The following is a 22,325-nucleotide window of genomic DNA, read 5'->3' on the forward strand; positions in this document are numbered from 1 at the left end:
CCACACATTCAACATTAAGAAAAAAAGTTTTCTTAAATACAGAATGACATCCTGCAGTAGCTTTGAGTCACACAAAAGCCACGTCAGGCCTCCAGACTCCCCTTGGAAATGTAAAACTCATGTGAATTGTTGGTATAATCATTGCTGTGTAAATTCTATTGACTTTTAATACTCATTAGGGAACGTATTGGACAACAACAGTACAATCTAGCATATGGGATTTATCTACAACAGTCCTAAGTTTTAACCTACTAACATGTTGTGGGAAGTGTAAAGATATTCCTATTATAGTTATTAAAGTTACTTCTATGTTTGTCTGAGCAGAGAGATAGTTAGTTTGCACGTTTAGAGGAGGATTCAATATTTTTAAGCTGTGTGAAAGTTGCATCTGTTTCCATGGCAGAACAGAGCCGACATTCATCATGTGACACTTGATTCATATCCAAAGAAAATTATTTATTTTGCCCTTCAGTGTCTGGCTTGTAGAAATTTGTCACTCTTTTTTCCCCGCTTCAAAACAACATCTTCCCTGAGGACATATTGTATAGTGCAGTTTATTCAAGTTTTGCACAATATGCATATACAGTTATTATCATACATACAGTGGTTTTAGATCAAAATTGGAATACACAAAGTCCAGTAAACATAACCTAGCACAGAGTTTAGAATTATAATAGAATTGGCCACAGATAAATACATCTGAAAACAGTGAACATTACCCTTAAAGAAAATAAATACATCTTAGCAATGCAGTGCCACCATTAAAGTCAAAACAACAGTTATATAAATACTACATGTTCTAAATATGCCATTTTTTGTGCTAGATTAAAAAAAGACTATAAGGGCATTGGGAAATGATCAAAGTATGAATCGTGCAATATAAAAATAATTTACAAAAACTAAATTCATTGAAGAAAGAAAAAATCTTACTTTTACTGCATATATTTGCACATAAACTTCCCTTTTAGTAAACAAACTCCTCGTGTCATTCCCACATTACTGGATCCCCTGACTGGCTAAGAATAGAAAAGAGTCACTCATACTGTTCGTGTTTTTTATGATTATACTGGCCAGCATATACTTAATACCTGTGATTTTCTGGACATAGTAGATGCTACCAAATATATTGTACAATCTGATTAAAAGTTTCAAATGCAGCGTGTGCTGGGCTCATTCTCCCTTAACGTAGAAACAGACACATGAAGCACTGCGCTCTGACAATGGGAGAAATGAATCACGTGCACACTAAAATGAGGTAGAGAAATCTGTGGAGTGCAGTACTTTAGTTATGCAGAGGAGCAGGTAAAACAGCCCCACATACATAACTGTGTGACAACGTTACTGTGCGGTTAGTTTTACTAATGATCTAAATGAATGACTTGAACTGCTCATCTCTCTCTTCAATAAGACTATAATTTCTTCTGTTTTGTTTTTGCTCTCCTTTGTTGTCGTCTGCTTGTTTTGTGTCACTCTGGACAACAGTGATGAAGGTGATAAGGTGTTTTTAAAAATACATTTGATCTAAGAAGAGCATCTTCTCTGCTTTAAACCGGATGACAGAAACACATCCTGCAAACTAATTTTAAACCCCATTATTTCTTCGAGTTGTCAATAACATCCCATGAATGCTCCTACTCTCAGATCCATCCTAGAATACTTATCGAGCAGTCAAGTCTTCTCTATAGAACGTCTTTGGACGGCATGAGGAGGATGTTACAAGAAAGGGACGCCATTACAGTTGATGCTACAGAGGCAGATCAAATTTTAGGGATGGTGAGGGTACAAAAGAGAGAAGAACAAGTAGTGGCTTACATAAATCACAGTCAATAGTTTGTAAACTTAATGTAAAAATAATTTTGTTCTGAAATGAATATACAGTGCATTTATATTAAGACTGTGTTTAGTTTAGAAAGGCACAAACGATGTGTTTATTCAGGAGAGCAGAGAGCCAGAAAAAAGAAACCTGACAATCACACCATCTGTTAACTTCACATATGAACATCAGTGTTGGCTCTTCTATTACTGTGCTTACACAAACTCTCAAACTCTGTATTTTATGGCACGCAATAACCGACTCAGGTTAGAGAAAAACTTTTAGCCCATTCCATGGATCGTAGTGTAATATTGCAATCGTCAGCAGCTGTATTAACCCTGTCGACATGTGTAAATGTAAGTCACTTCTTTCTTCCATAACATCTGGTGTTAAGCTTCCTCTTCTCAGTGTTCATGGCTCCCACTGGTAAATAAAGAATACAGTTACCATGTCCAAAACAAAATCAAGAAATCCCAGTGGAAAGCAGATGATGGCACTCCTACCCAATATAAATATCTCTAAAGTGGTGCTGTTGAAAAAATGTATTGACCAGATCTTTTTGCTTGTCCCGCTTTTACCATAGAGGTCCTTGTCCTTTTACGAGCAGATAATCAGATGTGCACTGGAATTGCATGCTGGTACCACAACATGGCTGCTATACAAAGCCTTTGCAAAGTCTCTGTTCTCTGAAGTTAGTATGTGTGAATCAATGTGAATCATTGAGAACCTACAGAAGGATCAAAAACAATCCGCAGACTGACCAGTCCATTGCCGACTAAGTGGTCCATGCTGTCGTCCACACTGCGTCCTATAACACTGACAGTTCCTCTTCCTCACACAGCAGAGGCTCCCCCTCTGGGAGGCTGAGGAGTGTGCTGCTTTTAGCAGAGTTGTTTTTCCTGTACATGACGAACTGAGCAGTCACCTGACTATGTTAAGGCTCACACAGAAACATACAGTGTTTTACAGTGTTATACTCTCTTCGGGTAACTACTCATTTCTTTTCAGAAACACTGACTTTTAAGTATGACTCATGCTCTTTGTATCAGTAATCATGCTAAACCATCTCAGGCAGACTACAGATCTCTTCTTCTGTTAAAGCGATAGTTTGACATTTTGTATAAATAAGCACTGGGCTGCAGCCAGCTGCTGGTTAGTGCTGTGCTACTCTATTTGCTGGCTTGACACAGTCGCTTCCTAGAGTCTTCACTGGTCGAGTGAAGACAAGACACCAGGAAGTACCTTCAGACAGAGCCAAGGCTAGCTGTTTCTCTCGGTTTCCAGTCTTTATGCTGAGCTAAACTAAAATAAGCTAAGAGGATAAGCTGGCTGGAGCTGTACACACATATGTGCATGAGAATCAAATCAATCTTCTCATCGAAGTCTCGGCAAGAAATCAAATAAACAAACTTCTAAAATTGTCAAACCACTACTTTAAAGTGTACATTGGTGGCATAAAAGGTCAAATTTGTGGCCATATAATTTTAGGGACGCACACATCGGACTATAATGGTAAATGTAAACACTACATAGTGTACTTCTGCCTGCCACTTCATTATGATACATAGAATAAGTTAACATCTATAGCAAGTCCAGACACGATTAACTAACTCAAAGAGCACACTGACTATTATTTCAACATGTAGTGTGCATAAGTAATATGTGCTGTATGTTTTGATATGGATCCAAGTAAAAGTTTAGGATGTGAGCAAGCGTTCAGCACTCTTTCACACGCAGGTATTATCAGAAGGTACGACAGACTTTCTGGAGTCAGCTTGTGGCTTCTGATTTAAAGGATACAAAGAAATCAAGTATGAGAACCCCCAGGCTGCCAATTAGCCAGGCCAGATGTTTGATGATGAAGGTCTGTTTGGAGCCCCTCAGAGCAGGCAGGACCACGATGACACTCAACCCATATGTCCCATTGCCCATCATGGCCAGGGCAAACAGCAGGTAAGAGGTGCCCTCCGTGGACTGTCGCTGAAACTGGAACGGATAGAGTTTAGACTTAATAGAGCAAACAGCAGGACAGGACCTGCACTGGACCTGTGGGTATTGTTCAGTGCGCTATGACTAGATCTTCATCTCTACATACATATGTGAAAACCACTGTCAGCGAAAAGGCAAAAGGCTGGGTACGATATGATGAATACACTGTTGTCACACAACAGTTAACTTTGCTGTGTGTGTACTTGTCCTCCAAACAAATACAGACAACCATAACAGCAGTAACCCACAGGAGAGCCACTAAGCACAAACAGAAGGAAGGACGTGCCACTGTGGCAGAAAAACATAAGCTAACTGAGTTCATCCACTCTTTCCATTATAAGTGACCAGGAATGAGAGCATCCATCCAATGCTGTGAAACAAAGTAAGAATTTCAACAGTGGCTGAATAGTGGAGTTCTATACTCTGTTATGGCTACTTGCCTGCCAACAAAATATGTACACCCTATAGGGCTGCACCTAAACAATACTTGGCCATAGTACTACTGAGGGCGAATATAAATGATAGTATAGTTGTTTTTCTATCCTTTCACCAAACTGGATGAGTAACTTCCCTTTAGTAATGATACGGTGAATACATTTCAGCTTTCTGCTGAAAAAACAAGCATGTTTGAACATGCAGGAATTTCCATGGGGCAAATCCAACTTAAATGATTTACAATAGTCAGGGAGTATATGTTTGTTTGTCCACAGACGTTTCTCTGGCACTGTCAGACTACTGAGACCATCCCCTCTGGTGATTAATAGCTGCAGTCAAGCAAGGGAGTTTCTTCAGCACAACAGCACCATTGTCTTCAACGTCTGGTTCTCATTTTGACACACACACTGCATACACAAACACACAGCTCCCTCTTCGGGCACACAAACGCAGTCCCTGTTTATGACTAGCTGACATATAATCAGTACAGTTTTGTGTGGACCCCCTGGAGTCAGACCCTGAGAGCGCTGCCCAGGATCTCCTGTCAGGATGGCACTGCTCACATGCAAACCACGATGCAGTGAAGCAACGAAACAAACTCAGCATTTCAACTGAATCACGCCAACAAATTGTCACTTACATTTTTATAGAGCTGGGGGAAACGGGAGCTGAGGTAGAAGACAGAAGCCAGGTATCCGCATATGTAGCCAGTGATTTCCACTGACCGAGAGGTAGTTGGACTCTTGCAAAGATGAGGAGACAAAGAGATGTGGCACGGTCAAAACATCGCTCTACACAAGAAACCGCACAATCGCAACAGTCAAAAGTGAATTAATGTGTATCCAATAAACCAGAAAATATTAAGACAAAAAAAACAACTCAAATGTGATTTCTAAACATTTATATCTAACGCCTGAACACATCCACACATGCATGCAAATATATACAGTACACTGCACACCATCTTCCTACCTGGGTGTCTAAAGTCGTACTATTGTCTATGATGAGTTTGGGTAAAGCCAGGAGAACTAACGTAGCAGCGCCACACCATATGAAGCACAGCCACTTCAACGCCGGGCTTTCTAGAGCGCTCACACAAAACAAAGAACTCACAGTGAGGACACATTCAAGCTAAAAATCTGCAAAACTGTTTATATTAGATGACATTCAGAGGACAGTCCTATACATCGTGCATATAACTTCTGTTTTATACTAAAAAGAGCAACAGACAAGATGTTATTTTTGCTGTATTAGTGATATTACAAGTAGTCAGGAACAAAGGCCACGTTAAACAAAACTACCAGAGCTGAGTGCAGGCTTGGACAGGTCATAGTGTGATTATAGGCAGTCATGCATGTTTGTCATTGGCTGTAGCCACTGTAAGCATAGAACAGCTGGAACTGTCCTGTCATCTCTGAAATCAGCTGATGGCTGGTCTTTTGACCTCATAACAACACTGAATTTTCGATTCATGTTGGATTTATCCAACCAATGGAACAAATATTTAAATCATAATGTTAAATCGGCTACATCAGCTTTTTGAACCCACACGTTAATATTAATTAACATAATCTCATTATCTCTGGGACATACTGTAGCTCTGTCCAGTGGGACTGCTTACTCACTCCATTCAATCAGTGTCATATATTTGACTCAGGCAGCACAGGCATCACTCGCCAGCTCCATTTTAACACAGATGCAATGTCAGGGCTTACTTCTGCTGGAGCTGTTCTTGATCTTGTAATAGAGAAACTGGGAGATGAGGATCAGGTCTGTGAAGATGTAGAACACCACTGTGACAACCTGAGAGAGGGACATGGCAAAAAATAAAGTCAGAATCTATTTTATTTTCTTAAACTGATTTTGCAACTTATATTATTAACATTTGTTGGCTGTGAGTCGTTGAGTTCATGCCGTTTAGTGGTTCCCTCTACAGAGACAGGGTTAAGATGGGTAGGAATAAGGGGGGACAATGAGAACAAGGTTTAAGTGATTATGACTAATGACACTGTGGAGGTGGGGGTTATTTTCAGTCCAACCAATTCAGGTCAAGAGTCTTAAAAATTCGCAGGAGTCTTGTCTTGTGAAATGTTCTTCTGTCTAAAGATGGTGACAAAATAGTATGAATTATAGCAATATTGGCAGTTTCAAACACAATATTAGCAGTACAAACACAGACATGGTCAAAAAAAGGGGAAATTAAATATGACTACAACAGGGATCTGCACGGGACTAACAACACTAGGATGGACTTCACAGCACGGAAATAAACACTGCAAGGTCTCAGCAGCGACAAATGAGGCAGTTATATGTCTGAGTGTTTGTTTTCACCTGAATGGGAAGCTGACTGGTGAGGTAACAGCCTGCAAAGCTGGTCAGGTCTCCACTGAAGAGGAAGAAAAGAAAGCCAAAAGACATGGCCTCCTCCACTTTACCGTTCCGATACGCCTCATAGACCTGCCTAGACAGACAGACAGACAGACAGACAGACAGACAGACAGACAGATAGACGGATAGACAGACAGATAGATAGATAGATAGACAGATAGATAGATAGATAGATAGATAAAACACTTGAATACGATTGAATGAAGTTCATAACCTGTAAATCACAAACACTTTTAGCCACATGACCACTAGGACTAAGAATGTCAGACATCACAATCCTTAAGCCTACTTACGGAAAAGTGGAGAGCAGAAAACAGAACATGGATATGAGTCCTATCACCACGCTGCAGTACTCCCACACATTATCCACACACTCCTCCAGCAGGTAGAGGATCCACGGGGTCCCGTTGACACACACTGGCCGGCCCAGCGCTGGAGCTGTCCAGTTTGCTCCGGCCACACTCTTCCCGGGGAACCGAGCGGCGGCCATGGAGAGAGACGCTGGCTCCGTCCCGCTGGCTCTGTCCTCCTAACGCTGCCTCCAGATGTTAAGCAGACGTGATTTTAGTCCGACATCCGGAAGCAAACCTGATGGCAGCAGGTCTGACGCGCCAACCTACCTCATGAGAGAGATGTGTGAAGACCTGCTCTGACATTTGACGAGTCTGCAAGAGAATAAGTCTGTCAATTAAAAGTCAGTACTGTGTCAGTACTGTGTTACAGCTGCTTCAGAGTTAACCTCAATTAATAATTATGCATATATTTAGGTAAGTCCTTATAGAACAGTAATGTTTTCTTTAGTAGGACACGTTATCAACTCTAAAATTAGCTTTTTTGCATTAGCTTTATTCAATGCCACTGTTTAGGCTAATTTGCATGGACTTGAGGAAGAGATGCTAACAAACAAAGATGGCTACCATTATCTTCCACTAACCGCTCACCTGACAAAATGGACTCTGCACAGGCTGCAGGGTGTTTGTAGGCAAACCTTTCCCGCATCCTCACACGTCCCTGTAAGCGATATTTACGCCCTTTGAAGAGCACGAACTTACATATTAGCTCGACATGCTATCATCCATCGCTGCTGATACCCAAGCACCTCGTCTTCCTGAATGACATCACAACATCCTGTGATGTTTTTCAAAATAAAATCCGTACAAATATTTCTATAATTGGAATGTACTGATTAGCAAAAGGACAATAAGGACCATATCTCCTGAGCAATTTGTAATAAATAATGTTTTGTATTATATAGTCTCTGTATGGTATTAAGGTATTGCAATGGCCTGTGGGGGTGGTAAAGATAATACAGAGCATTTCATTTTTCACCTGGATATATCTGGAGCTATTCTGTAATATACATTATGGTGGCAATTTTCCTAATTTACTTAGTGCTAGTATTTTAGTCTAAGAATACGAAAATTCAACATAGTTTTTTCTTTAATTATTTCCAAATGTGTACTAGCTTCACACCAGTAGTTCCTCAAAGGTGACAATTCATGCGCTTTTATTTTGAAAGCAGGAGGGCCTCTCCGTCTGTCACTTTGCCGGAAACAGCACACATATTGTCGAGCTTCACTTCCGACGGATGATGTTTGGGGAAATACCACCACCTACTGCTCACATGCGCCGATCATCAGTGATATAATGGAACAATATAAAATAAATAAATTCTATTATGCACAATCCCATTACTGCCACGTCTCTTCTACTGCCCCAAAAGAACAATAGACTTTTTCCCACTTTCAGTAATAAATAATTGTTTATTTAAACAGTACTATTACTGCTACAACTATCATTACCACTACTAATAATGAAGTGAACTACTGGCAGGACTATGAAAGTATCCATCCACCCTTCTCTCTGCTGCCTTTAAGAGCTCAGTGTAAACTGTCAAATCATAATTTCAAGAATCAGTTAGCGAAGATTAGAGCAAAATTAACGCTGTAATAAAAGTTTAAATATATTTTAGTTAACGTAGCATTGCTGCCACAGGAGAGCATTTAGCCTCCAAGAGCTACTGTGTTAGCTATATGTTATTACTGTATATTACCCGAGAATACCTGAAGGCAGCACCCCCCCCCCCCCCCCCCCCCCCCCCCCCCCCCCCCTCCTCCTCCATCCACCTGTTGCGCATCGCGCCCCCGTCTGCCGCACGATGGCGCGCTTCCCATTGGCGTCCGACGGCGGAGATGGATATAAGGCTTTGCTCTGTGGGGGAACTTCAAGCTGTGCGGGGTAATTTGCGTTGCTGTGCGCCGCTTGTGGACCGTTTGGTTTGGAGGCGCTGAACGAAGCTCCGCATCCACAGTCCGCGCGTCCTCGCGCTGCACGGAGCAGGTAAGCTGTCCGACGCTGTAGCCGCGAGGAACTGAATCAGCTTCGGGTTTTTCTTGTTGCATGGCAGCCTGTCATCAGACACAGGGACGCGCTTGCCGGGCTGGACGTGTGAATGCCACCCGCATTCCTTGATGTCGGGAAAGTTGACCGAAGGAGGTGAAATCGGCGGTCGGAGCGCCGATGTGCCTCTCCAATCTCTCCAGCGCGCACCAGATACCTCTTTACTCAGGAAATGTAAACAGGATCACACAGTGGAGCGCGCAGGTGGATTGGAGAGGTGTTTTAATGGGCTTTTACTAGAAGCATTCAGTGTAATATAGGCTTAAATACTTGTTAATTATAGTATAAGCTGCTCGCAGTACAGAGCTCTTATAGACATAAAATTAAAAATGCGGGACAGAAAGACATGAGACATTATGGTGAATATATTTTAGGTTTGGCTGGAAACATTGTGGTATTCAAGGCCACTTATTTTTACACCTGATCCCCCCCCCCCCCCCCCCCTCGGTGTTTCGGTGTAAATACAGAGGAATGTGTTCCGAGAGCTTGAAAGTCAAGTTCAGTCGCATTACTCACATTTAGTCTGTGCATCATTTCTTTCTCTCAATGCTCTGTCCAAGTTGAAATCTACTGTTGCTCCACCTGCGTGTGTGTATGCATGGCATGCGTGTGTGTGTGAATAGAGAGAGTGGGGAGGGGGTGGGAACAGGGGAGAGAGGGGGGGGGGGGACTCCTCAAGGTCACAGACATCTGAGTCAGACAGATGTTGATGTCCCAGGAAGAGAGGACAGAAAGGACATAATCTTTTCCCCCATTTACCACGGCTATGGTGTGAAAGGGCTCTATTGTTAATACATTTATAAAACTCACATCAACTTCATTCAAACAGCAGCATGCAAAGTCATTCATTCATTCATGTTTTCATTCATTATCCATTCCTGCCAAATGTGTCAGGCTCAAAAAGGTGGAAGCTGCCTGTTCCAAATGGAAACACTCTCTAACCCACATTGGTTCGCTGTTTCTCTCCAGACTGCAAAGTCCTAACTCGAATATTATTGTATTTCATAATGTCTTTCAGAGCATATGTGCACGTGCTGCACACTGGTGTCTAATTTGATTTATGGCTTGATGTGGTTTCACAAAAGCCACACACGTGATCTTTGTACGAGGACACAGTTGCTTGTGCTGATTGCATTTAGGTGATTTTTCATCTAGCAAGGAAATTAAAATGGGTATATTTTTGGGAACAACCTGATGTAGTAGGGCAGTGTTTTGTTTTTTTTTCCTTGATATGCACCCACCTAGCAAGAGGAAGCTGTAATTCATCATAGGATGAATCACCTATTCAACCCACTTACTCACTCAGGAAGCAGGAAATCTAGATAATGTGGAGGATGCAAGTTATCAGAAGATTTCTAAACTTAGAAACATATTAAACATGCATCGAGGATATTTGAAAGCAGCTCACTATTAACATTGAGGGCCTAACGTTTTCTGCATGAAATGTATTCCTTTAGGCATGTACTCCTGGGTCGGACTCGTATACGCCGAAACCGGAACACGCTTCCACTCAGCTCTCAGGCGAGACTCTGAGTTTTGGGCTGCGGAAGGCAGCAGGGAGTAATGAATAATGAATGGTTGAGAAAATGCGCGTGAATGTTATTTGGCTGAGTGTGGCTGTAATGCACTATTCCAGCCAGCACTTCTCCTCTCTGCTGTGGGAATCCTCTCAGAGTCTCACAGGGCAGCAGAGCCAGACCTGAGAGCAAAGAGGAGCCCTCCTTCCACACTTAAGGATGATCCACTGGCATTTGACACAGTTATGCCTACAAGAGGCGCGCACACACACACACATATGAACACATGGTGAAGTAAGTTGAACTCAGCCTTTAGAGGCCTCCTATTAGAGAGGGATCTTTATTTTTTCCTGTCTGAGTCTCAAATTAGTTTCACCTTAGAATCGAGCACTGTGGGTCCCAAAATGTATTTCTGTGTGACCAATCTGGGTTAAAGCTGAGAGTTTATAAAAAAAAAAAAATGGATAAACCAAAAGGGATTGAAGCATTGCAGACGCCTACAGGTAACTTTTATCCACTATAAATTATGCCTGATTCTCATACTGCAGTATCTCAGTAATCGCACTACTTAATAATAGAGGTAAAATGGTTCATCAGTTCACCCATCGACAGGATAAAAGGCCGCACATGCACGGAAGATACCGGTCCGCGTGCGTCTGAACCATTTTCATCTTAACTCTGCTATTCATAACGTATCTGCTGCCTCTGCATCAGCCAGTATGACATCCCTAAGTGTTCCTGTGGTCTGGCTCCGGTTTCTCCCATCAGGTCCACACTAACTGCTCTCCAGAGAGAAAGCGAGACATTCACTTCCTCCTCATGCTCAGTGTCTGTCTTCTCCCTTGGCCTCTCCATATTTCCCCTCTTTATCTCTCACCGCCTTCGGTGTGTTTTACAGTAGCTGTTTTCCCCAGCCCTTGTCGTACTGTAATTCCCAATCGTTGCTCCACAGCTGCATAACTGCAGGGCATAAATAATGTAGAACTTTTCTCCAACACACACACACACACATATATAATACAATACACTCCTACAGTATGTTCCCGAGCTAAACCTCGGGGGTCTGTCTTTCAAGAAGTCTTAACTGAGTTCTCTGTGGCAGCGTGGACCTATTTCCAAAGAGGTCTTCAGGGAGCCTCTTCTTTGTGACTTATTCGTCTTACTTATTCATGAAATTCATGGCATCAGTTACATAACTGATTGGCCCAGTTATAGGGAATGACTACCAACGTAACCAGCCTTTAATCGCACCATTAATATGGACAATGGGTCTCAGCTCAGGATATGACAGGAAGCTATTCGAGGACCAATATGTGGAGCCACACTTGATGCCTTTTGGCCTGAAAGATGAAGACTTTTTAGCTGCTGTTGAACACAGATTGTCAGTTTAAGACACGATTGTAGACTGAGACGCTTAACGGGTTTTTTCGAGGCATCGAGTTGGGGTTCGGACGCACTCAGGAAGGTCCGTTTAAACTACCAGAAACTATTAGATTAGTCAATTCACAGAAAGATAATCTGCTACTGGTTTGATGAAGTAAACATTTGAGTCAAATAAAACAGCAAATAATCTTTGGTTCAGGCTTTTATAATGTGAACATTTGCTGCTTTTCACAGTTTTTGTATCACTGTAAAGTGAATATCTTCAGGGCGTGGACAAAAGTGTTGATGTCAGCTTTAGTAATTTGTAACGTGTGATATTCTTCACTTTGTATAGCCCAAATAATTAAAAGATTCATTGATAAATAGTCAGAACAATCAATAATGAAAGGAATCGTCAGTTGCAGCCCTAGACCAGATCAAATGAGCCTCTACATGTTTATGTCTCACTGCGGCTATTAAAGAAGTTATTTTATTCATGAGTACTTTCACAGGGAAAGGAAATAAGCTCAAAGACTAAAAACCAGACAGTAAAGAGGCTTCGGGTTTACTAGGCCTTTATTCTATTCGTTTTGTTTATTCCTCTGGATGCCCACCAACTTTTCCGACGGCATGTATCAAACTGCCATAAACGGTGAGCTAACACACTCCATCATGCAGTTTAGCATCCGCCATTCTCATGAAGAAATGTCCCTTTAGTGCCACCTGTAAAAACATGCTTCTTGTTTGCATATTAGCAGAAATGAACAAAGCGAACACTGATTAGATCTGAGTGCAGTTACAGTGACACAGGAGCAAAAGTCACAGGAGCAATTAGAGCAAACATCGTCAGTGAAAGTTTACCGACTGCAGAATGATGGCCAGTTCAGTTTGTCTAAATGGTGTGAGATGAAGAACTTCAAGCAGTTTTTAGAAAAGCAGCTTTCCAAGAGAGTTCAGGGAACTCCAAATCCACCCAGCAGTTATGTGCTTAAATAGCGACGGCGAGAAAAATGGAAAGAAAGAGAGAAGGAAAAGATTTCAGGCATTTCTTCTACATTCTGCTTCTTAATTCATATTCAGTCAGATACAAAGCGGTAATGTAGAGAAAACTGAGGACTATGGTGCTTTTTTTCTTCTGCAGCCCCCTTCTGTCGCTCCCTTTCACCCAGCTCCTTTCTCAAGTATTTGTGTGAATGTGTGTGTGTGTGTGTGTGTGTGTGTGTGTGTGTGTGTGTGTGTGTGTGTGAGATGTCTTGCAGGCCGAGCAGGTGCACATTACACAGAACGATAGGGCCGACTGAGCAGCGAGGGAGAGACGGGGGGAGGGAGGGGTGGTCTGTCTTATAGGTCATACAAAAGAGCCAGTGTTTTCTCTCTCTCGGAGCGCTGAGTGAAGACAGTAGTGGCAGTGGTGGAGGAAAGAGAGAGAGAGAGAGAGAGGCCCTTCGGTCACATTGTCCTCACATAGCCCCTAACCCTCTCACCGCCCCCCCCCCCTCCATGCAGCCTACACCCCCGTCACCCCTCACCCAGTGGCCCACTCACAGCTCTTCTGCAACATGTGGGTGCCTGCTAGAGCCTCACATTCAAACTAACTTCAGTGGACCGCTCACTGCTCACTCCATTTTATATTAGTATGTATCACAAAGTACAGGTGACAGCAAGCTCAGAGTCTTTTACTGTGTGTGTGTGTGTGTGTGTGTGTGTGTGTGTGTGTGTGTGTGTGGGAGTGCGAATGTGTGTGGGTTTAAAGGCTGCATTCCTGAGCTTGCTGAGCCGTAGCTGGGTGATTAATAGTAACTAGCTGATTGTTTAAGAAGTGAAATTCCTCAGGCTCATTTTTTCTCTGCTTTTACACACACACACACACACACACACACACACACACACATGCCAGCGCCCAGTCATTTAGGCGGGCTGTGACACAGTGAGAGGACGGGATACAGTAAATAAACACAGTTCACTAGTGAGGAGAGAGGGGGTGGTGTGTGTGTGTGTGTGTGTGTGTGTGTGTGTGTGTGTGTGTGTAGTATGCCATGCTGTGCTGCATGTGCGAGTGCGTGTTGCTGTAGGAGAGTGCTGGTGAGGCATTCAGGTAGAATAATGGAAGCTCAGTATGTGAGTTGTCTGCAGGTTACACAGGGAATTCAGGACACCGAAACATTATCCACCTCTTGCTTTCTCTCTCTCTGCTTCTCTGTCCCTGTCAGCTCCTCTGTTGCTCTCTGCCTCTCATTTTAAGTGTGTGTGTGTGTGTGTGTTCAACTCTCATTCCTCCTCTTCTCCCGGTGTTTCTATTCTTGGCTTTTTTTTCCTCTCAGATCCTCTCCATCTCTTCTCCCCTTGCCTCTTTATCTCCCTTTCTTTCTGAATTTCTGTTTTTCCTGGTAAATGCATATTGTTGCCACCTTACTGATTGGGGAGGTACACATTACTTCAGCTAGGTGTACCCAATAAACTGGCAACTGAGGTTTTATATCTTGTGTCATAAAGTTCAAGAACATATATATAGGTATATAAAAACTACATTGCAGATAATCGATGACTTATACCCTTCCAATGCACACATACTGTACCTCCAGCCATGCACAGAAATAGCTCAGATTGCTGCTCAACACAACAAGGATAATAGAGGTTTGTGTGACTCTGTCTGTGTGTGACAGATAAATCTCCTCGCTCTGTGTTTATGGTTGTTTTGTTGTTTTGGTCCCAGCAGCTTGGCTCAGACCAATAAGAATTCCTGATGTGGTATCCTGGCAATGGGCGGGTTTCCATGGCCATCACCGGCTTGGCAGGAAAGATAACGGTCTCCCAAGTGCTCCGCTTTGTGCCGTCCTTTGGTCGAGCTTGAGCTCCCTCCAATGTGACTTTCAGAGAAATGGTGTGAGGACGAGATGACGTCTGATCGTGGAGGGAGCAGGGAGCAGACAATGACACAGATACATACGCTTAGCAGCTCATCCTCTGAAGGCAGCAGACAAGCTGGGTGGCTGCTTCAAAGAGTGTGTGTGTTTCATACTTGCAAGTTATTTCTGTAAAGGAACATGCAGCGTGTGTGTGTATGTGTGCATGTGTTCAGTTTTTTTTTTTTATGTGGTGGGGGGGGGGCAGACATGCTTGTCACTTAGAAAAAGCAGCTGCAGATTGTGCATGTGTGTGTAAACCTCCCCTCTGCCCTTCTGGTGCCCCTTCCAGTGTTAATGTTTCAGTGTTTAATTGAGGTGCGCAGAAACAGCGATAATGATTAACACAGTGGATCTCTGACTCCATTCAGAACACTGTATGGCAGAGGGCTGTTTATTCTCATCGGACCATTATCAACAGTATTTGAAAGCATTTTGAGGCTTCTTCATCTAGAGGCTGTTTTGGTTATAAATTTGCCACAATATGTCGAATATGGACTGGACGTAACAATATAACTTCACCCACAGATGTTCACCAAAAAATGTCACTGAGGCTGCACAGTTTAAGCAAACGCCTCTGTGAAAAGGAAACTGTAGTCACACATTCCCAGAGTGCAGGCACAAAAGTGTGTGTGTGTGTGTGTGTGTGTGTGTGTGTGTACATTTTGGTAGATCTGTATGATTTTGTAGCAGATATGTCACACATTACCAAGCAGTCATTTAGTTCACATCATCACATATTAACTTAAACTTGCTGCACTTGTAAAAAAAAATAAAAAAAACGTAACAAATTTCACTTGAAGCTCACTAATTAACACTTTATATCTAATCTATTTAATCAGTGCACAAACCAAAATGTGAAAATAGCGAGTTGTGCTTTTACAGAGGCTTATGTTTCGGACAGCTTTTCGTCCGGGAGCTGTGACTCACTGAAGTGACTGGTCACGGTGTTAGTAGGCAAAACTAGTTCCCTGTAGACAGAGCCAGGTTAGCTGTTCCCAGTCTATGTGCAAAGCTAAGCTAACTTCCCACTGGCGGTAACTCCGTATTTAACAAACCCCCTCTGCCACCCTGAAGGATACGCAGTATAGACAATGGATGGATGGATGGACATGAGGGTGGTATCAACCTTCTTGTCTTACTGTTGGGAGGAAGGTATATACTACACTTCTGTAAGTCTAAGTCTGTCCAAGTTGTCCAAGTCGCTCTGTGTGAGAAATCTCTAATTAAATCTCTGCAGCTTCTCTTAGCGGAGAAGCTCAAAATTGTCTCAGCTGTTCAATCTATTTATGCCAGAAGGTTATTTTGTATACAAAATGAATACCCCAGCATTTAGTTTACCTGAGCTAATTTAATCTTCCTCTCTCTCTCTCTCTCTCTCTCCGTCAGGACTCTGCCATAGAAAGACTGCTTTCTCCAGAATTTGCCTTGTCTCCATGGTAACAGGCCTCAGGCAGACCCAGAAAACATTGAGCCAAACTTGTCCATTCCTGTCCAACATACCTGTACCGAAGAGGATTATAAGCACACATTTACAGATTCTTAAAATATTACTAATGTTCCCTTTGTTATTTTCTACTCCTTTGGGACCACAGTGCAGAGGAGTGCCAATGGTCTGCTAAGACTAAGAGCAAAATGCTATTCAGAAGTTTGTTTTCCTTGATCGTTATGTCAGGGATATATTCATTCTCAGTGAAGAAACTGGGCAGCACCAGTCCCAAGGTGGCCTGAGAGGAGCACTAAACCCGGACCAGGATGCACCAGCTGTTCAGCCAGGTGCTGGGACAGAGGGATCTGTCAAGAGCGGGGGATCTGTTTTCCCTGGAGGACGCAGAGATCGAACACTGTCTGTCTCAGGCTCTGGACCAGATCAAGGCCATCTCCTGCTCACCGGTCAGTAGGCAGAACAACACACGCGGATGATATTTATCCAAAATATTACAGGGCAAATGTCAGTTTAATTATTTATACATGTTCTTATCCATAATTCATGTTTTTGCCCTTAATTTATCGTCATATCCTTATTTATGCATTCTCTTACTGTCTGCTGACAGGACTATCTGACCAATGACAATGACCAGGCAGTGGTGGAGATTTGCATAACGCGCATCACCACGGCCATAAGGGAGACGGGCTCCATCGAGCGGCACAGCACGGCGCTGGTGGGGCTGTGGGAGTCGTGTCTGGAACATAACCTCACCCCGCAAGGTGAAAACACAGAGGACACACCGCACGCCAAGATAGCCTCTGACATCACCAGCTGTATCCTGCAGGTATACACGCACACGCACACACACACACACACACACACACACACACTACACATCGTTTTGTAGTATTGTATTACAGAGAGAAACACTCCTCTATTTGTTACCTGAAACACAAACTGTGCATACTGAACATATCTTTACACATACCTGTCAACACACTAAAGTGTTTAGACTTAAAATGAAGAAAGTGGGTTTGTGGCCAGAGCTGCAGTGGTACATATAAGTGCAGTTTACAGCCGTGGGATTTACCATACACCTATTAAAATATATAATGTTTAAGATATAGCAACAGTGCACATCTTGCATGCAATCGACTTAAGAGTCTTTTAAGCAATCTGCCGAGTTTACCGCAGAGGGTATGAAATAGCTGTGTGCAGTAAAAATACTAGTAGCTAGCTAATTGGGCACACCAACTACAAATATGAAAAAACATACCAAGGCACATTATTGAACTTTGTCAACCAAACTGTTTGCCAACATCACACAGTGGCTATGGCAGTGCAGGAGTTGACATATATTGCAGTATGTAAATATTCTGCTATATTAAATAAAAATATAGTCCTACATTGAAAATGTCTCAGCATGATACTTAAAGTATCAAAAGTATATGCAGCTGATTATTATTATTATTAGTAGTAGTAGTAGAGTTTTACTGTTGTACTTGGCTGAGGTGGAACTAGTTTGAACTACTGTGTATTGTGTTGGGTTGATTAATCTATAACAGATGACTATATTTTATAATCTTATATGTTTTGATAGAAGCCAGAGTGCACCCCCCCCTACCAAGACGCCACCACACCACTTGTACCATCCAGGTTTAATGACTGTGAGTTGTGAGCAGTTCAACCAATAAAAACCCCTCAGTTTGCTTCATTTGTTAAACTTCCTCAGTGTCTTAAAAAGGGAAAAAAAGCAATGATTATAGTGTTCTAAAATATTTTAAACAGCAAAACATTGTTCATTTTGCGACCCCTGAGATTCACGTTGTGGCCCCTCAGAGGTTGGGTTCTACTAAACCGAGATTTCACACACAGGGTCTGTTTTACTGTTTGGTGGTATTCTTTTTATTTTTTCATTTAATGCTGCAGATAACATTCAAATCATAAGCCACAGTATGAATCTAAAACAGCAAGCATCAGGCTAAAAAGCATTCTGAAGTTAATGTGGATGAAGTTGAGGGAAAGACGGTTTTAATTCTGCGTCCATCGTGCACCATATCCAAAGGTGAATATTTGTTTTCTGAGCGAACGTACTTCATGTAATCACTGCCGAGGGTCCTTGAAATGTGAATCTAAATCTTTCTGACTTTCTCCATCAGAACGCCGCAGCTAAAAGGCTTAAACACAGAGGGACACTCTCTCTCTCTCTCACCTTCTCTCGCTCCCTGCCTCCATTTCCTGTGGGAATGGGAATGTGCATAATACCGCTGTAATGAGACTGATTCTTGGCACGCACACACACACACACACACACACACACACACAAGTAGAGGTGAGGCTAAAAGTTCTGACAGCTCTGACAGCAGCTCCAGGCTCCTCTGATGTCCTAACTCCAACAATTATCAGGAGAGCGCTTCCCGCTCCTCTCTCGCGCGTCACTCTGTCGCCGTCTCTTTCTCTGTCTCTCTCCATCTGTCTCTCTCTCTTTGAATTCGTTCAACCCATTATCCCCGGCTCACTGGTTCTTCCTTACCGTCTCCTACGCTCCCTCTATCTTCATCTCCTCTCCGATCTTTTCTTCTCACCTTGTTTTCCTGTCGTTGTCAATCCACAGATGCACTAACTCTCCCTACCCTTCCACTGAAACTCCCTCAGAGAGGAGGAGAGAAGTGAGCAACAGACTGTGGGAACACAGCACACACACAGCACACACACACACACACATTAACAAACATGTATGTGCCCACAGATCTCTGGCTTCTATGTGTATATATGGTTTGCTTGACCTGTGCTGTGCCTAATGTTAATATGTCTCCCCCTAATCAGAGGAATGAGGTAGAGGAGGGACAGATAAATGTATCTGCACGTCCATACATGAGGAAACTGTGGGGGCGCCGCTGGGCAAAAACTGAGTGTATGTTTACATTAAAACGGTCTGATGGATCATCTTGACATCTCAACGCGTGGATACGTTGTCTGCGCTGCCATCATGTGGCAGAATAGAGGTGCGACACACAGAGAGAGAGAGAAATACTGTGCAAACTCTCAACTCTCAACAATAAAGCTGACAATAAACAGCAGGTTGAGCAGCATTCTGGATATTCTGAAGCAAAAAGTACGTTGAATCTGAAAGTGGTTTCACAAGTTAATCATAAGGTCCATGGAGTGCAGTCAGCACAGCAGATTAATGATAGATCATGGAACACGTTCACAGGGGGAAAAGTGATTTATGTAATCGGTGCCTTTAATGGGTCTTTAAAAAAAAAAAAAAAAAAGTGTAATCTTCCCTGCTTTCCCATCAGACCTGTGCAGCGAAAAGGCTTAACAGCAGAGAGACTCTCCCTCACTGGCCCGTGCATGTTCAAACAGACTTGGTATCAGTCTCTCCTGTTGAGGGTGCTAGTGCATTTCAAATCCCTTTCCTCATTCTTCCTCTTGTAAATGTTCACAGGGATACATTTCTGCATATGTCTGCATCCACAAAAAAAAAAATAAAGCAACACTTCCCCTCCCTACTGGAATAATATGGTAAATGCTAGTCTGTCTTAGAGCCAGATTCTAATCTTTCTTTCACTTATTGCACTGCTGAAATAAAGTGCTACTTAAATCTGCAGCTTTTTGAAAGCTGTGATTGTATCGCCAACAGTAGTGAGGATATCTTTACACAGCACTGTCTGATGTATCGAGTATTATATCTCTGTCAGTGCCCCCACAGGTCAGGCACCTGTGCTCCCAGGCCACTGCAGATGTTAAGAAATAAAACACTGTTCGTATACCATTTGGCTTGTCCCTTTAAATGCAGAAAATAAGTCACTGCTAATGTCCTCTCCCCTTGTGTCCCCTCAGAACTACAGTTGTCCGTCGGTCATGGTGCTGGCTGTCCCGGTAGCGGTGCGGTTCCTGCAGAGAGGCAACAGGGAGCTGAGCAGGAACATGTCCAGTTATCTCTCCCTGGCTGCTATCGCCAAGGCTGACCTGCTGGCTGAACACACAGAGGCCATAACACACAGCGTGCTGGGAGGTAGGATTCGCATGTTCACACACAGAAGAAGGCTATTGTAATTCTCGTGCCGCCACACACTCCTCTAGATGTTGCTGTTAAAAAAAGAGGAAAAGTATGTTGTTTCTGTGACATGCAAACTTTTTAACAACACCTTGGCTCGTTTTCTCTCCCCTATAAATTTGGTCTAAGTGGTCCCCTGTGTTCATTTACCTGTTCAAATCCAGTGCTATACAGTGCAGCTCCTCTCCTCTCCTTAGTTTCTGCTGCCCCACATAGATACAGATCATACACACTTATGGAAATGTGTGTGCGTGGGGGCGTGTGCCTTTTGTAGAGACTATAAAGAGGAAGAGAGTCACCGAAAGAGCTTTGCAGGAAAGCTCTGCTTAAGAATTTACACTGAAAGGATTCTCTAACAATGTGTTATCGTATTTATTTAGTTGTTAATGGCTGACATATGGGTTTGGCTTGTATAAATAGTTCAATACTTGGATGCTCTTACTGTGAGGGCTGTTAGAAGATCTGCAACAATGGGATCAGCTGGTTTACTGGAGTGGAAAAATGGATTACTGTTGTAATCAGCAGTTGTAGTAGCAAACCACAGTCATATCCTATCATAAGCCATAGTGACTAATGTTATAATGATTGTGAGCTCATTGAGGATAATGCTGATGGTCAATAACAGCTGTTATACATCATCATTTCCCTTTGTTGTGGAGAGGCACTAGGACAACTGCTGTGTCTGTACTTCACTCATAATAATAATAATGATAATAACTTGGATTTATATTGCGCCTTTCAAGGATGCTTTACAGAGAGAGCACGACTTGATCAAAACAGATGAAACAGGCTCATTCTCATTGATTTGTGTACGTTTCTGTTCCGTCTTTCCATGAGCTGATTCAACTTTTCTGCTTATCTCACATCAGTTCACACAGTTAACAGACCATTATTGTGTTAAACCCCACAAGGAATTACATTTCAGACAACTGAATTAAAACAATTACCAAATAATATGACTCCAGCTACGGTGTGTGTGAGGAAGTGCACGTATCCTCTAAAAGCAGAACTAATGGGCTCTGAAAGGTGCAATTGTCCGACATTGATCTGATCAGTATCTTCACTAACTTCCCTTCTTCACAGTTGTTGTCAGAGAGGAGAAGTGAGCTGATCACTGATCAGTGGATAAAACCACTATACAACCTTTATATTGCCTTTTTAACCCTTTTTTCCCAAAAAAAGACAGTTTTCAAGCTCATTAGTGTAGAGTATATTTTTGGCTGCAGTTACCAATGCCTGATGGAGATTACTTCACAGGCCTTCACATACACACACCACACCCACGCGCACACGCACGCACACAATTAATCCAAGGGCGTTGCTGTGCAGGGGTTCAGTTAATAAACAGCTTACCTTCTCTAGTAATCGATTGCACATTATGTGAACATGATTTGGTGCAGCTTCTGTGTGCAGTTGCATGTGCGTTTTTCTTTGTGAATGCTTTTGGCAACATATTGAAGTAACCACACACACACACACACACACACACACACACACACCCCCACCCACCCACACACACACACACACACACACACACACAGTGATTAGCACGTGGTGCTAATCACCTCACGCAGCACCAGAGCGAGGTGCCCACCACGGCGATGCCCCTACCGAGCACATTTTGTGCCAGCGGTTCAGCACATGAAACAGCTTAGCTCTCTGCTGTCTGATTCATTTTATAAGTGAAGTTTAGCCAGGGTTTGGGCTTAAGGCAGCAAGATGCGTTTCCTCTAACTACAAAATCTTGACTCTGAAGAAAGAAACAGCTTCCGACCAGAAATACAAAGTTTTTACATCAAATTAGCTATTGTTGTTTTATTTAGATGCTTTTTTTTTAGAATATTGCTATATATTGAACAATGCCAGTTGGCTCTGGAGGCATTTCCTTGTAAGGGCTCAGGGATAAACACACACACATTAATGTGTTTAACACACACACACACCTTGTAGTCCCCAAACATGTATGAAATTCCTGGCCGTCAGCCGCTCAGGGGAGATATAGTCATAATGTTTGTTTCAAAACTTT

General features: G+C 42.7%; 2 protein-coding genes across 2 annotated transcripts in view; one reads left to right on the plus strand and one right to left on the minus strand.

Annotated features, from left to right (window-relative positions):
* Positions 1–573: 573 nt before the first annotated feature.
* LOC139199949 (lysosomal amino acid transporter 1 homolog) lies at positions 574–7,137 on the minus strand. The gene is made up of 7 exons (XM_070829158.1): positions 6,919–7,137; positions 6,569–6,698; positions 5,953–6,040; positions 5,210–5,319; positions 4,878–4,979; positions 3,614–3,799; positions 574–2,738 (listed from the first exon to the last, which is right to left on the minus strand). The coding sequence occupies exons 1-7, from the start codon at positions 7,113–7,115 to the stop codon at positions 2,622–2,624; spliced, it is 930 nt and encodes a 309-aa protein (XP_070685259.1). The 5' UTR covers positions 7,116–7,137; the 3' UTR covers positions 574–2,621.
* Positions 7,138–16,562: 9,425 nt separating this feature from the next.
* Positions 16,563–22,325, plus strand: part of veph1 (ventricular zone expressed PH domain-containing 1) — a 68,307-nt gene continuing 62,544 nt past the window's right edge. The window contains exons 1-3 of the mRNA XM_070828995.1: positions 16,563–16,700; positions 16,862–17,080; positions 20,083–20,257. Of these exons, the coding sequence (XP_070685096.1) occupies positions 16,563–16,700; positions 16,862–17,080; positions 20,083–20,257 (532 nt within the window). The remainder of the gene's footprint in view (positions 16,701–16,861; positions 17,081–20,082; positions 20,258–22,325) is intronic.

The sequence above is a fragment of the Pempheris klunzingeri genome, chromosome 4, assembly GCF_042242105.1.
Source record: "Pempheris klunzingeri isolate RE-2024b chromosome 4, fPemKlu1.hap1, whole genome shotgun sequence".
NCBI lineage: Eukaryota > Metazoa > Chordata > Actinopteri > Acropomatiformes > Pempheridae > Pempheris > Pempheris klunzingeri.